Source organism: Canis lupus, chromosome 15, assembly GCF_003254725.2.
Source record: "Canis lupus dingo isolate Sandy chromosome 15, ASM325472v2, whole genome shotgun sequence".
In the NCBI taxonomy this organism is placed as follows: Eukaryota; Metazoa; Chordata; class Mammalia; order Carnivora; family Canidae; genus Canis; species Canis lupus.
Window position 1 is genome coordinate 45,905,511 of NC_064257.1, and position 16,592 is coordinate 45,922,102.

Below are 16,592 nucleotides of genomic sequence, written 5' to 3' on the forward strand. Positions count from 1 at the left end.
ACACAAAAAATGTGCCACTGGTTTTATTTATCCCATTATTAAGATGCCATGACAATAACAAAAGTAATGTCCAAGTAATAGCATTAAATGGCAGAAGATGACATCTGGAATAAAGAGGGATAAATTCATTCCTATTATCTTATTTTCCTTAAGCTGTACATAAATGGTACATTTCCATTTATGACTACAAATTATAGCAGTTCAAAATAACTAATGTTTGTGTGGGACAGATTCAGTGTGCAGAACTCTTTCATATGCATTTTCCTGATTGAACCCCCCAGAATGTCATCATACCATTGTTGGAGGTATGAGAACCACCCCATTTAACAAATAAAGAAATGAGACAGATTTACCCAAGGTTGCATAGTAACAGGTAGATCTTGGACTTCAACCTAAGTCTTCTGAGCTCACAACCTAAGTTGAATTTAGGGAGAAAAACAGCCTTGTTCTGTACTGCCATGCTGGTGAGGCCTAACACATTAGGCTATAACATTTGGGTCTTGCATAACAGCGAAGTCACCCAGTATTTAACTATACTTTTCTGTACTGATGACTTTAGGGACTACTGGGGCGAGGGGGTTGTGGGATGCAGGCCCTAAACTACTATGATTTTTTATTTCATATGTCTATATTTTATACTATTTCTGCTCCTCCTGCACTATCTGGTTGTCAGCTATCATATTTTGTTGATCATGGTGCTTCTAGAGCAGCGGTTCTCCAGGTACAGTTGATGAGCCAGCATTGTCTGCATCACCTGGGAACTCCCTAGAAATGCAAATGTTGTGTGTAAACTCTACTTTGATAAATAAATAAAATTAATACAATAATAAAATAAATTCACAGCCCCCACCTCAGATCTACTAAATCAGAAACTCTGGGAGTGCAGCCCAGCAATCTGGCTCCATGAACCCTCCATGTGATTCTGATGCTGGGAAAGCTTGAGAACCACAACAGTGGAGCAATGATTCTCAACCTTGGCTGTACCTTGGAATCACCTGAGAGCTTTAAAAACTAGTGAGGCTTGGATCCCAGCCCCAAAGATTCTGGCTTATAGGGTTTTCAACCTTAGTGCTATAGACATTCTGGGCTGCTAATTATTCACTGGGGAGGACTGCTCTCTACCCGCAAGACGTTAAGAGCTTCTGTCCCCTAACCCAAATGTAATAACCAAAAATGTCTCCAAGCATTGCCAAATGTCCTCTTGGGGGCAAAATTGCCCCAAGATGAAAAGTACTAGTGTAGGGGCATGGCCCAGGGACTGGGATTCTTAAAAGCTCCCTAAATCATTCCAATGTACAGGCAAGACTGAGAGCTATGACTCTGGAGGGTTCCTAGTAACAAGCAGCTTCAGATGTATACCGGGCCAAAAACACAATAAAAGCCCAACTTTATAGCATTGTGTGTAAAGTAAGAGCAAGTCATCCTGCGATGAAGACTAAAGTAATTTGCCCATTAAGTAAAGTACATGAGCTTGGGGGCAGAAATTTTACATCAACGATTGGCTCATTACATTTTTGCTTATTTCTGGTTGTTATGTTCCAGAAAACTGACATAACCAGGTACACTGCACATATATGAAAGGTTCCAAAAAGTAGACATTGCTTTGTACTAAACATAGTGGTGGTCAGAGATCCTGCTTTGGGATCCAGTCATTCTAAACACAGGTTGCTTATGAATGTTCCCTGCAGTACAAAGTCCTTAGGTAACTAACTCTGCTCTTGACAGGTAAAAAAATGCAGCCTGTCAATTTTATATTGGTTTGGACATAATCCAAACCAGCCACACACATACATAATTTCTACATTAATTTCTGCCATTTAGAGGTACCATAGTTTTCAGGTGATGATCAGGAACTATATTTCAACTATAGAAAAATTCCCTAGGCTAGAATCAAGGAAAGTATCCTTCAGTAAAATCCGTACTCTGTAGATCGCCTTCTCCTGCCTCAGCAAGCAGTCTGTGTTGTTCCTTGTAGCCACTTGAGAATGTGATTAGGCCACAGAACATGCATCATGGCCAAGTATCTGCTCTGTGGTTCTTACCAGGCTGGACTGTCTCACAGCAAAGAGTGTGGCATCTCCTCTTTAACCTGACGTCTTAAACAGAACAGTATTCTCTCACTGTGTCAAATGACACAGTGCATGTGCACTGGCAGGTGCATGGTTTCTTTCAACATAGGAAATGGAAATACTGCTCTGGGATACTGATGAACAACTTTTAAATAAGAAGTAAATTACAAGATGAATGTGTTTTCAGGGCAAAATTGGCAGTATATGATTCAAAAGATGAGAATATTTTCCTGAATTAATGAGTTGGGATCATTAATTCTTTCAATACCTACTGTGTACTAGGGACCATGTGATGTCCTTGGAAGTTATAAATATGAGGGTTCATAATAGCATAGGGCCTTCTATGGCAAAAAGAAGCTATGATTACCTGGTGCCTGATTAACCCTTTGAACCATTCCAACTTGTCAGTTTGTCAGAGTAGTTTGGTTTTTCTTTCACTGAATTGATAGTAGCTTGTTAACATTAATGAAATCAACTAGTTCCTTTGCTGTGGTCTAGATTTATCCTGTACAGCTCCTTATTTTTTCCTATCCTAGCCTAAATTCTTTCATTGATGTGCCTTTAAAAATCAAAACCTTTTAATTAGGCATTAGAACTGCTTACCAAAAAAGTACTCTAGGCAAAAAAGATCATAAAAGACTGTTAAAAGGTATTATTTCCATATGTTCCCACTTTTTTAAAGGGCATATGCTTTTATGTACAAAGGAAGTTTTCTGGAAGAAAACATTTAACAATTAACAATGGTTGCCTTTGGGAAGAGAGTTTAGGGGCCTTGATTGGAAGGGAGATTTGCTTTTCATTATATGTTTTTATACAGATTAATTTTTTACCATTTTAAATACTGTTTTCAATTTTAAGTGCTAGTAAAGAACAGAAAGGATGAATTCCCAGTAGTCTTTCAGAAGTTCTAAAATATCTCTTCTAAATAAAAGAAAAACAGAACAACACTCTATGCCTCTTTGATTCCCTCTTTCTTTTGTATATGCTTTATTGCTAAAACAGAGTATGCTGAGACTTGGAATATAAAATTACTCCTACACTGGTTCTATGAAGAAAGAGATTAGCAAGCAGGACCTACCTGAGATTGGATGGGAGCTAGGAAGAAGTTACCCCAGGCAGTGGCCTAATTTCCCCCGGCTGCATTAGGACAGTTACTATCCATATATCCTTTCAAAATAAAGAGGATAGATTGGAAATGTCTCACTGTGATTGTCCAGAAATTTCCTCCAATTATTTCTTTTTTTATTTTTTTAAGATTTACTTGTTTACTTGCAACAGAGAATACAAGCAGTGGGAGGGGCAGAGGGGACAAGGAGAGAGAATCTCAAGTAGACTGTGCTGAGTATGGAGCCCCACTGAGGGCTTTATCTCAAAACCCCAACTGAGCCACCCAGGTACGCCCCTCCAGTGCTTTCTTTCCTTTCCCTTTGTCTTTAATTCCCAAGAAGAATCAATGCTCACTCCTGGGGAAAGGAAAAATAACAAAACTCTACTTATGCCAAAAAATAACAAAACTCTACATAATATCTTTTTGGTGCCCACCAATTCTATATCTTTCCCTTTAGTCCTTCCTCTGCATCTAACCTTAGTTGAAAGCTTTGGCAAGCATGAAAAAGGAAAAAAAAAATTCAATTGCAATTGGAAAGGCCTGAAACAATAGATGCTCAGTTGTGGTTTTTTCTGGATCATTTTTCTTAGCATTTGTCATTTAGACCCTCATAGGACTTCAGAGTCTCCCTTATTAAGCAATAAACATCTTTTTTTCTCATTATTGTATGTGTGAATTAGGAAATCCATCCACGTGGATTTCAGGATCCTCTGTTTCTGAAATGAACCAACTGTAACAGCTCAATCATTCCAAAGCATATCTTGCAACAATCCTTAGGCATTTTATTCACCTCTCTGTGAAACTTACATTTGTGGGACAAAATACTAAATTCTCATTCTATAAAAAGTAGTTTTCAGGTTTTCTTCTCTTTATGGAGGGAGATTCATCTCAGAAATAGTGTTTTATATCTTTACTTGCATCAAGCATTAACAACCAGCAATCAGCAGTGGTATCATTATTTGTTAGTTTCATGAAAATTGTCAGGAGTTTAGTGCAGGGTTCCTGTGAAAAACCCACCAATTGTCCTTGGACAAAAGTTTATGCAGAAATTATGAGGAGATACTAACCAAGACTCGTTAGAGTGCAAGGGAAAAAAAAGAGAGATGAGAGGCAGAATTGGATTCCTCAATTCAAAGGTCCTTTCAGAAAACTATTTAAAAGAATGGGAAATATACAAGAAACAAACTGAAAGCTGCTAAAGGAGAGGTGGGTAAGGGATTGGGTTATTGCCTGATTGGCATTAAAGACAGCACTTGGAATGAGCACTGGATCTTGTCTGCAGCTGATGAATCACTAAATTCTACCCCTGAAATGAATAATACATTATATGTTAATTAAATTGAATTTAAATGTAAACATTTTTTTAAAAAAGAAAGGGAAATATGTCTTAAGACTAAAAAGAGAATTTCTGAAATAAACCATACAAGGTTTTAGCCATAAAAATAGAATTTTAGAGAGCCCTACACTACTAAATTCTCAAAATGAGTATTATGTTGATGACCACATTGGCCATGAAATTAAACCTCACATAATCTTTTAGATAGGTCAGAACAGAAATTCAAAGCTCAACTCAGATCTACTCAGGCAATAGGTACTTTGCAGAAGAAGAAAAAAAAAGACAGGTTCATCAAGTTAGTTGGATAGTGTTTCCTATCGAGTGGAATAGATTTCAATTCGTCACTAAGCAAAACTTAGAAAGGAAATCAATACCATTTTTACTCTTGAAAAGGCATCATGAATTCAGCACGGATGTCCCTTTTAGGTAGCTGAGCTGTTATTTAAGCCCATGCTCCAGGTATAATACCTAATTAGATAAATATCAGCAACTCACAGGGGTCTTTGTGTTCCTGCTACTTACTGGAGCCACTAGAGGGTATCCATCCATTCCTTCCAGTAAAGGTTATAAATTGTCAACATGGAAGACTAGATTTTCCTGCAAATGCTACAAACAGAACACAGTAACCATGTTTCTGTATGATAAAGGGAAGTTTAAGTCTAAATAAAGAAAGGCCACTTAGGACACGCCTGGTGAAGCAGTCAGCCCCATATGCACAGAGGAAAAGCTAAGTTCAAAATTAGGATGTTAAGCACCTAAGTCAGTGCATTCCTAAACCACTTCCTTTTTCCAGGATTCATCATAACCTCGCATTCAGAGCCTGTGCTGCTTGTCAGGAGATAATATAATCCTCTGATGCTACTACTTGAAAGTTAGCTTTATTCATGGTTTAGTAAAAATAGATAAGAGATGACTGCTGTGTCTCTGTCAAGCTGTCACCCCAACCCTAACCTTTTGCTGCTCTCTGAAAAGTAGGCAGTATGACTACTTCACATAAGATCAAAGGTTCATCTCTTCTGTTAGTATATTTATCATTCTTTACATTTTTCCAGATTAAAAAAAATTGCTAAGGCTTTAAAATATTTTTAAAAATGATAATAATGCTGTATTGCTGCCATGCTAACTGGAAAGTATAATGAACAAGTTAGAAGTTCAGAAGATAATTAGAATTTTAAGTGTCCATGTATTCCATGCCAGCTCTGTTGTTTCTTACCACAATGTCTCCTTTTTTCAGCTTCTGGCGGGGCGCTGGCCTTTTGATCACAATGACTTTGGCGTATTTCTTTGCAAACTGTTCCCCTTTTTGCAAAAGTCCTCGGTGGGGATCACCGTCCTCAATCTCTGCGCTCTCAGTGTTGACAGGTAACTCGTGGTTCTTTCCCTCTACTCTTATTAGGTTTAGAAAAGCATTTTTCTCAAAAAGAGAAGTCAAGGAGCCTTGAGAGTTGGTGTCCAGGACAGTTGGTGTCCAGGACAGTTGTTAATTAGTTTCAAGTGAATTAAAATATTAACAATCTAGCCCTACTGTTTAGAATCACTTTACACATTTGTTAATCATCAACCATCTTTTAGCTCAGGTAATTTGTATCTAGAGCATTTTGCCAGTTATAGCCATTTGGCACCCAATGGCAACAAAGGAAAAATGAACATATTAGATGGAAAAAACTTTGGAAAAGGAGATTTTAGGACATGCAAGTCCTATATTTTCAATGATAGATTCCTCATTAGGAAAAAGAAGATACCATTCAATTATATGTATAATACTTGATTACCTGAACTGAGTGTGAATATATAATATTGTTATATTCTTCTCTATGTGTCTTTGAATGCCTGAAACTTTTTATAATTTTTAAAAAAGAGGGCAACAACAGAAGCACTCCTTGATCAGATTCTGGAAACCCCATCAAGTATCACTAAGTTTTGGGGCACCTGTGTGGCTCAGTCGGTTAATCGTCTGCCTTTAGCTCAGGTCATGATCCCAGGGTCTTAGGATCGAGCCCTATGTCAGGCTCCCTGCTCAGTGGGAAGCCTGCTTCTGCCACTCCCTCTGCTTGTGCTCTCTCTCTGTCAAATAAATAAAATCTTAAAAAAAAAAAAAAAAAAAGTATCTCTAAGTCTTTCTAGAATTCTCCCCAAACAGGGCTGTCAGGTCTTCTCTAAAGGAGTCCTTCTAGATGGTATTTTCTGCACCTCCTAACTGTGACAGCAGGAACTATAAAGAATGAAGTTAGGATCTTTATAACACATTCTGTGGTGTTCCTTTATATTGACTATTGTCCTATGCAAATTGTTCTTTAATGTCCTATTTAATTGATTTACTACCCTTTGGAAGAGGTTTCCCTTTTCTCTCTCACACTCTGGCAATCATTCTGTCAAAACACCTGAGTCCCATCATCATAGAAATAAAAGACTCCCTTTCTTAAAGAACATTGAAGTCTTTACAGACATTCTGTTATTTATCATCTGCAAATAATTTGGGGGCCAAATTGTTATTGTTAAAGCATAAAACTATTCATTCCATTAGTAGGTGAAAATTATAATGGCATCCTTGTCATGAATGTATGCCTGTAGTAACTGAAGCATAAAACAAAATGTTTAGCAGTGTTATTAAAAATAAGTGTATTGCAAAAAAAAAGTGTATTGCTGAAATGACAACACACAAAAACTTTCTTTAGCAGTTTAAAATGTAGTGATGCCGTTGACAAAAATGCTGCCACTGCAGTGGTAAACACAAAGATCGGAGAGCATTTCCCCCTCAGTAGTAGGATACTCGGTAGTTCCAAGGAAAATCTGCGGTCTGTATACTTTTCTTCTGCATCATATCAGACAGTGAGGGCTGCTGTTTTAACACATTTACTTAGTGTAAGTGGCCACTGTATCATTTCCATTTGATGAAATAATAGACTATGTTACTTGTGGCCATGTCCTAAAAAACTGAGTAAGCATTTATAATCTGAATTTTATTCACTAATGAATTCTCACTCTACTCTTCTTATTCCCAGCATCCCAATAACACCATTTCATCTTGGAAATGTACTCAAGTGTTGTAGTATCTAAAAAAAAAAAAAAAGCATTTAAATTATGTCTGTGACATTACTAATAATGTGTAAAAATTTTTTAGACACTTTTTTTTAAAGATTTTATTATTTATTCGTGAGAGACACAGAGTGAGAGGCAGAGACACAGGCAGAGGAAGAAGCAGGCTCCATGCAGGGAGCCCGATGTGGGACTCAATCCCAGGACCTGGGATCTCTCCCTGGGCCAAAGGTAGGCGCTATACCACTGAGCCACCCAGGCGTCCCATGTGTAAAATTTTTCCTGTATTTATCAAGTTGTATATTTAGAGATGTAGCTATGTATTCTTATTACAATATCCAATTAAATTTTTAATTATAACTCTAAAATCCATGTGGGGAAAATAAATTAAATAATTATGATAGTTAAAAAAATATGTTTCCTAAATGCATACTCTTTCTATATAATAGTGTTAAATATTATAAAGCTATAGTATTTTAAACAGTATGGCACAGGGGTACCTGGGTGGCTCAGTCAGTTACGTGCCTGACTCTGGATTTCAGCTCAGGTCATGATCTCATGGGGTGGAGCCTTGCACTGGGCTCTGCGCTGTGCATGGAGCCTGCTTGGGTTTCTCTCTCCCTCTGCCCCTCTCTCTGTTCCCTCTCCCTCATCTAAAGAAAATAAATATATATATATATATATGGCACATACATATAAATATACTGAGAAATAAATGGGAAAGCCAAAAACAAGTGTTATAGTATATGAGAATGTAATATAGGCACGTCACTTTGACTACAACGGGAAAAGGAAAGATCATCAATAAATAGTGCCATTTAGCCATCTGGGGAAAAAAGCATGTTAAAGTCTTTTCATTTACTATGTATCAATAATAATATTTATAATAATTACCACTCATTGAGTCTTAGTATGTACTGAGCCCTGTTAAAAATATTTTACAGAAGTTATTGTCCTTAGTCCTTATGACACCACCTTGTGATGGTACTGTAATGACCCTCGCTTTACAGATGAGGGAGCCAAGGTTGGAAGAGGATAACCAAGGCCACTTGGCAACCAAATGTCGGAGCCAGTAATCAATTGTAAGTGGTCTGCCTTGTAAACCACTATTCTCCAGCATGTAAAAACTCAAGCCATATAGAAGAAAACAGACTAATATCTCTTTGATCACTTAAAAAGTGATCCTTCAAAAAGATGATAGAAATTCTGAATATAATTATAAAAGGGTTTCAGGACATAATATTTTAAAACATGAAGATCAAACATTCATAAATTTAAAAAAACAAATAAAGTAAGAAGCTGGGGGAAATATTTGCAGCAAATACCTGTTACAAAAGCTACAACATGTTAACATTCTTGGTAATTAAAGAGGCCATACAAATAATAATTAAAATCATAAGACTTCCATATAAAAAGAGCATGAATATAAAAATACCAAAGAAGACATTTAAATGACTAATTAACATATGAAGGATGTTCATATAATCAAAGAAATTCTAATTAAGAACATGTTTCTCAATATCTGGTGGGAGTAGAGATTTAAACAGCCCTTCAGGAAGATAAAATGCTACAAATGCTTTTTGCCTTCTGACCCAATAATGACAATTTTTAGGATTGATTCTAGGAAAACAATCCAAAATTTGAACAGAGACTTCATGCACAAAGAGGTGCTTTACAAGATTATTTACAGGAAAATACAGCAATTTTATTGCCCCATATTAGGCCAGTGGATCAGGAGGTTAAATATAGTTGACATGTGTAGGTATATGAATATAAAATTCCTTGAAGGAAACATGACCAATATTAGTAGTAGTTATATCTAGGGATGGGGTGATGGGTGTTTAAAATGTTCTCCTATGAGTAGAAAAAAAAAAAAACTCTGAAAGTATGTTTCCTTTTTAAGCTACTAACCATTTTCCTTATTCACTCTATGCCGTTTTATAGATTTTATTTTTCTCATTTATGCAGCTTATTCCTATGAGCTGTGTTCCATAGCAAGACTAATTTTCTATGGACAGGAGCTCTAAAGCTCAGGCATATACAGGCACATAAACATGAACACAAAAGCTCGTGTACATGGAGAAATACATGTACATGCCCAGCCCAGAGTTACCCTTATCCCTTTTGTTGCCTTTACAATAACACCATCATATTTGAGAAAATACCACTTTATTAAAAAATTAAACTTTGCCCAAAGGCTTTAAAAACCAGGATGATAATAAGCTCTGGGAAAGAGGAACCCAGCATCCTAAAAGAATATTACACCTCTGAGGAAACATCCAGCCAAAAGCCATAAGCCAAGTAAGATCAGGATATGACAAAAAAGAATGAGAAACAGAATGAGACTAGGACAATTCTTGTTCCCTATAAATAATAAAATATTTTTAAGACATTCAAGTATAATTCCCTGAGAGGCATTGATAAAAAGAGAACCCAAAAGAGAAGAAAGAACTCATCATCAGGAAATGCAAATCAAAACCACGATGAAATAACACCTCACTCCTGTCAGGATGGTTAGTATCAAAAAGACAAGAGACAACAGGTATTGGCGAGGATGCAGAAAAAAAGGAACCCTGTGCAGTGTTGGTGGGAATGCAAACTGGTGTAGCCACTGTGGAAAACAGTAGGAAGTTCCTCAAAAAAGTTAAAAATAGATTTACCATATGATCTAATCATTCCACTTCTGGGTATTTATCCAAAGAAAATGAAGACACTAATTTGAAAAGATACATGCAGCCCTATGTTTATTGCCACATTATTCATAATAGCCAAAATGTGGAAAAAACTCAAGTGTCTATCCATGGATGAATGGATAGAGAAGATGTGGTATATATAAACAATGGAATATTATTCAGGTGTAAGAAAGAATGGATCTTGCCATTTGTGACAACATGGATGGTCTTTGAGGACATATGTTAAGTAAGTGAGACAGAAAGACAAATACTTATGATCTCATTTATATGTAGAATCTAAATAACAAAACAAGCAAAACAAAGCAAAAAACAAGCTCATAGATACAGATTAGTGGTTGCCAAAAGGCAGGGTTGTGGGGGCAAAATGGCTGTGGGGGAGGTACAAACTACCAGTTTTAAAATAAATGTCATGGGATGTGTTGTACAGCATGATGACTCTAGTTAATACTGTAATACATATTTCAAAATTGCTAAGGAAGTAAATCTCCAAAGTCCTCATCACACACACAATTCTGTAACCATGTGTGGTAAGGGATATTAATGATTATTTTGGTGATCATTTCACAACATACACAAATACTGAATCATTGTGTTGTACACCTGAAACTAATATAATGTTTTGTGTCAATTATACCCCAATAAAAATAAATAAATAAATGCTTTAAAAAGAGAGAAGAAAGAATTTGCTTGGTTTGGTAAGCAATGTAGGCAAATTGTCATCCTTGTGATATATTTTCTTGTTACAAAATTCAGAATATATTTTGTGAATCGTATTATGTGGCCTGGGTATGGTGGTCCCTTTTAATATTTTATAGAAGTCTATGTACTAAATTATTTGCCAAAAAAAATTTTAAGGCACCTATTCCTTAGTAACATACTTCATAATAAATTATCCCTAGATTGAGAAATATAATTCATAATTTAGTTTCACAGGGGTTCAGGCAGGAAGGGGATGATGGACAGATGTTAAGAATTAGGCCTGGCTATTGTCCCTTAGGAGTCTTCACACTTGTGAAGATACCAACCTGAGGACAAGGGAGAAGGAAATACATAATGAGGGTATTTAGGCTACCTATTTAGGGATTCCTAAATAATCTAAATTGTCAAAACCCTCTGCCCTCTCTTTCATCCTTGGAGGAATCTCAATGAACCATTTTGCACAATTTCTCCACAGTAGAAACTCTACCTGTCATGGAGTGGGTTGGGCGTGGAAGGGATGGAGGGATTTGGTCATAGGTTCCCACGTCAGGTGTATGTTCACCTCACCTCACCACCACTCCCCACTCCTGTCTCATGCATGGAGAAAAACGAACTAAATGTTCAATCATGATTTATCAGTTATATATTTGATGAAATGTTCTTCCTTTGAAAAAGGAAAAAATGGCATCAAGTGTCTATTTCATTAAGACTTGGGCTCAGTTTTAGATCAAGATGATGAGCCATTTTAAAATTCTACTCCCACAAAAATTTGCCTTAATTCAGAAGGTTTTCCTTGGTAATAAATTCAACATTCTTTGTTGCCTGGGTCCATTCTCTGTTATTTTTACATTTCAGTTGGTGCTGACTCTAAACTTTGGGACCTGAATGTAGGGAATCTATTTTGACATAGTTCTATTTCAAAAGCTTTCACACTAGAGAATGAATCATTAACACTTAACTCCAGAAGATAAGATACCATTTGCTTTGAGTCTTGGTTTGGTTGCATTATATTCTACTAAAAATAAGACAATCCCTCTTTATTTATTTACTTATTTATTTTAGTTTGGGAATCCCTGCCTTCCTCTTCTGAGCTGGATGAATCAATACGGTTCAGGAAGAGTTCCCATGATTTTTTTAAAATATATTTTAAATATAATTATCTCTCATTTCAGAGTTGTTACTTTTGAGAGAAAATAATGAGAGAAACTATATATCCAAGTTCTATATAATTTCTTTATTACTTTATTGGTTATTCAATGAATATGGAATACTGAAAAATGAAACAAAAAATCTAACTGTCCCATTTCAGCTTTTAATCTGAATAAGGTTAACAAGAGAGTAATAGGATGCCCATGACTTGTCCTGGAAAAAAGGAGCTTTCATTGTTAAATCAACTATGGACTTGCCTCTGCTCTATCTTCTCACTGATTCCTCCTCAAATCTAACTTTTACTGATTTTTGACTCGGCATCATCACTTAAGGAAAAAGTAAAACAGGGCACCTGGGTGGCTCAGTCAGTTAAGCATCTACCTTCTGCTCAGGTCATGATCCCAGGGTCCTGGGATGGAGCCCTGCATCAGGCTCCCTGCTCCGAGGAGAGTCTGCTTCTCACTCTCCCTCTGCCCCTCCGTGTGTTCTCTCTCTCTCTCTCTCTCTCTCTCAAATAAATAAAATCTTTAAGAAAGAAAATGATAAAACAGGAATTTCAGAAAAGACTGAGGAAATTTATAAACAATTTTGATCCCTATTCAGTGAAATTTCAGCTTTATCAGTGAAATTTTTTTTAATGCTAAAGCAATACACTTCTAACATAAATAAATTTTTCCCAATAAAATAAGAATAACCCGCTATTACCAACAATTAAAATACTTATTTTTGCATGCCATAAATGACACACTTCACATTACTTTAGGTTTTCTTGGGGGGGAAAAAAAAAGAAGGGGCAGAATGGGAGGGGAATTCAGTGCTGTTCTTTGTAAAGTTAACTGTCATGTTTAAAGTGGAAAATGACGGGGTCAGACCAGTAAAAAAAAGGTCTGAGTACAGATCTAACTTGTAGTTAAAAACTGCCTGGGGAAGGAGGCTGTAAAAAGATAAAACTCTTTTAACAACTGCTCCAGCAATGATGTATAATCAGATACCTGGAAAAGTTGCAGAGACCCATTAAAAAGACAGTTTTGTTTGATAAGCCTCAGACTCAAAAGCCAGTATCAGTTCATCCCAGCATTTCAAATAATTGCTCAGTGGTCTCTACGATGTTCTCAAAGGTTTATCCTAAATCCAGAGACATGACAGTGGTTTTCTGGAAAACTTCATTTTTAGAGTCAGACTTGGTTTCTCCTTATTCTCCCAGTGTTAGGATTTCCTTTTGCTGCATGACAATAAGGAAGACATGAAAGAATAGCGGAGCCAGAACAGAGAACCCAGGAACAGGACAGAGACAAAGCCAAACCCTGACTGTAAGGCAACTCGGGATCTCATTTGGGGCCTGTGCTCCATTGCACATAGTTACCTGTTCTTTTATCTTAATTCCATTGACAAGATCAAGCGACTGGTTAATTTCGCTACCTTATTTTTCTTTGATACCAATCTACCCCAAAACTTAAAACAACCACCATTTTATTATCTTACCATATGGTAGGGTAGGAATTTGGGCAATTCTTCTGCAGCTTGTCACTTCGAGTGGGTATTTTGGTGGATTTCAGCTTGTGGCTAAGCTTGGCTCTTGAGACCAAGACACATGACTATCCCATTGGCAAGAACAGTGGTAAGTCTGAGCTCTGCGGAGCCTAACTCCCTCTTCTGGAGTCTAGCACCTCTCAACATGTTGTCTGAGGCAGGCGTAAGGCTCCAGGGTGGAGCTGCTGCTCTGCTCAGAGGCCAGGACTGAAACCCATAAAGCATCTTTCCAGCTCTACTGAGTCGGTCCAAGTAGTCACAGGCCAGCCCAATTGAAAGACTCAGTTGAAGAAATGTGAAAGAACTCACTACTGTCTTTCAATCCACCATGCCTGCTTTCTCTGTAAAATTCTTCCTGCTGGCATTTTGCCTCCAAACCTCTGTATGGCAGTTGGTTTGTCTATCACATAAAAGACATAAACAAACATTATAAATGATTGCACCTGCTGTTAGTTAAAAATGTGCATAGGTAAGGATACAAGCAGCTTTGCTTAATGGAAATGGCATAAGTGAAGGAAAAATAATAAATTCCAATGTAGGCAAGTATTGGTAGACACTTGATAGAAACTTTTTTAAAGTACTTCAGTTACCTTTTTGTTCTCTTGATTCGATAATCCCACTCAAGATAATTAATCTAGGAAAATCATTCAAAAAAAGAAAAAAATTATGTGTACAAACATATTTATAGATGTGTTATTCACATCCTTGAAACCCTAGAATTGATGTGAATTTAGGAGAAATACTTAAGTTAACTATATCAATATCCAGTTATATTGTGTAGCTATTAAGTTAATAAATGCCATGCTTCTGTAGAAGCATAAGGGCATTTTTTTAAAGGATTTATTTATTTATTTGAGAAGGAGAGAGCATAAGCAGGGGGAGGGACAAAGAGGGAGGGAAAGAATCTCAAGCAGACTCCCTGCTGAGCATGGAGCTGACATGGGGCTGGATCCCAGAACTCTGAGATCATGATCTGAGCCAAAATCAAGAGTCAGATGTTTAACCGACTGCCACCCAGGTGCCCCTAGGGGCATTTTTTACAATGAAAACTGGATAAAACTAAAATTAAAATTGTAATTGATATGATTGTAATATACCTAGATTATGCTTATGAGAATAGAAATGGGTGAAGAAGAAATAAAAATAAACTTTGTTGAAGTAGTATCTTTTGAATTTGTTTTATTTTATGTTGTTTTAAAGCACATTCAGTAATAAATAGTTTAAAATTTAGTGACCCCCTCCTAGACCATACCTCAGAAGTTCAAGAACATGCATTAAATGTCTTTGGCCTTGAAAACATATAAAAATCTATTTATAGACACATACAGTAACAAACATCTTTACATAAATAAAACATGTAATTTATACTTTTATTTTGGCATATCACATGACAGGGTACAAGGTGATGTCATGGGAAAAGACTCCCCTGGGAGCTGGCACAACAGAGCCCTGGTCCAGGCTCCCCACATTCACAGGAGACTGGAGGATATAGTACGACTCCAATCATCAGGCTCCCAACTAGTAGAACATGAAGGGGAGAAAGAGCCACCCAAGGATCCCTCGTGGTTTTTTAATTATTTGATGCCAGGATTCTAAAAGTATTAGCTTTTTATCTGTTGCCTAGTCAGGGATAGCTTGAACTATAAGATAATGCTTGAATGATGCAGGGCCAGGAAGCAGAGACACTTACTTCAACAGATACTGATTTGGCACCTATTGTTCTATGTATTATGACCAACATGTAAAACATCTGCCCTCATGGAGCTTCCATTGTAAAGAAAGGGTGGACATAGGCAATAAACAGAACAAATAAAATATTCTATTGGTCACATGGTAGTAAGTACTATGGAGAAAAATAAATTGGAGTGAGCAGGTCAAAGTAAGAGTGGAGGGGATTCTAGCAATTTCAAACAGCACATTCAGGGAAGACCCTGTGGAAAGATATAACTGAACAAAGAAGGAGACGAGGAAGCAGCTCTGAGGACACCAGCAGGCATCCTCACTGGGGTGGGAAGCCACTGAGATATTTGAACAGAGGGATGACATGATGGACTTAACGAGCTAACAGGCTCACTCTGGCTGCTGTGTTTAGGGTAGAGTACAGTAGGACAACGTGGATGCAGGGAGACCAGTTCGGAAGCTACTATAATAATCCAGGTGGGAGGGTCACAGGAGAGTTGGTGAGAGGTGGCTGCATTTGGATGTATGGTGAAAGGAAGAAGTTACAGGGTTTGCTAAAGAATTGGATTTGTGGTAATGAAGAGAAAAAGAGGAGTGAAAGCTAACTTCAAATTCTGGGTCTGAGATGGTAAAGACAGGAGAGACGGTAGGATAGAGGGGGTCATGGAAGAGGACCAGGAGTCTGCCTTGGGTGAGTCCCAATGCCTACTGGATATCAAGTGGCCATCTCAGTTAAGCAGTTGAATAGACAAGTCTGGAACTAGAGATGAGGTTCGAGACTAGAGTTACAAATTTGGGAATTAATTATCAGTATATAGAAATTTTAAATGATATTGAAGCCATGGACTGGATGGATCACTAAAAGAAACTGTGTCAATAGAATGGAAAAGAGATCCAAAGACTAGGAAGGAATCCAACGCTAAGAGTTTGAGACTTGAGCAGGATCCAGCCAAGGAGATGAGATGGAGTGGCCAGTCTTATCAGCTGAAGAAAATCCAGGAGAATGTAGTAGAAGCCAAGTGAAGAAGGCATTTCAAAAAGGAGACATCATTTCTGGAATATCAGTTGTTAGTGGTTGATTCTGCACTTGCAGAATTTCTATGGCAAGTGAGGATGTCATATGTATACACCAACTCCATTGAAGGATGTTTCTAATCACACCTAGTAAGGATAACATATTTGCATATATGTATGTTGTATCATAATGTTCGAAATAGAAATCATTTTTGGAACATTCCAGTATTTCTTATTTTCCATACATTTCCCCACCTCCATCACCACAAATGATTGTT

At 37.1% G+C, this 16,592-nt stretch overlaps 1 protein-coding gene and 1 long non-coding RNA gene across 2 annotated transcripts in view; one reads left to right on the forward strand and one right to left on the reverse strand.

Annotated features, from left to right (window-relative positions):
• EDNRA (endothelin receptor type A) overlaps positions 1-16,592 on the forward strand; it is a 56,678-nt gene that overhangs the window by 24,672 nt on the left and 15,414 nt on the right. Inside the window, exon 3 of the mRNA XM_025439246.3 lies at positions 5,748-5,875. Coding sequence (XP_025295031.1) covers positions 5,748-5,875 — 128 coding nt within the window. The remainder of the gene's footprint in view (positions 1-5,747; positions 5,876-16,592) is intronic.
• The window catches only part of LOC112654664 (uncharacterized), a 126,043-nt gene that overhangs the window by 17,865 nt on the left and 91,586 nt on the right, over positions 1-16,592 (reverse strand). The gene's annotated exons all lie outside the window — the stretch shown is intronic.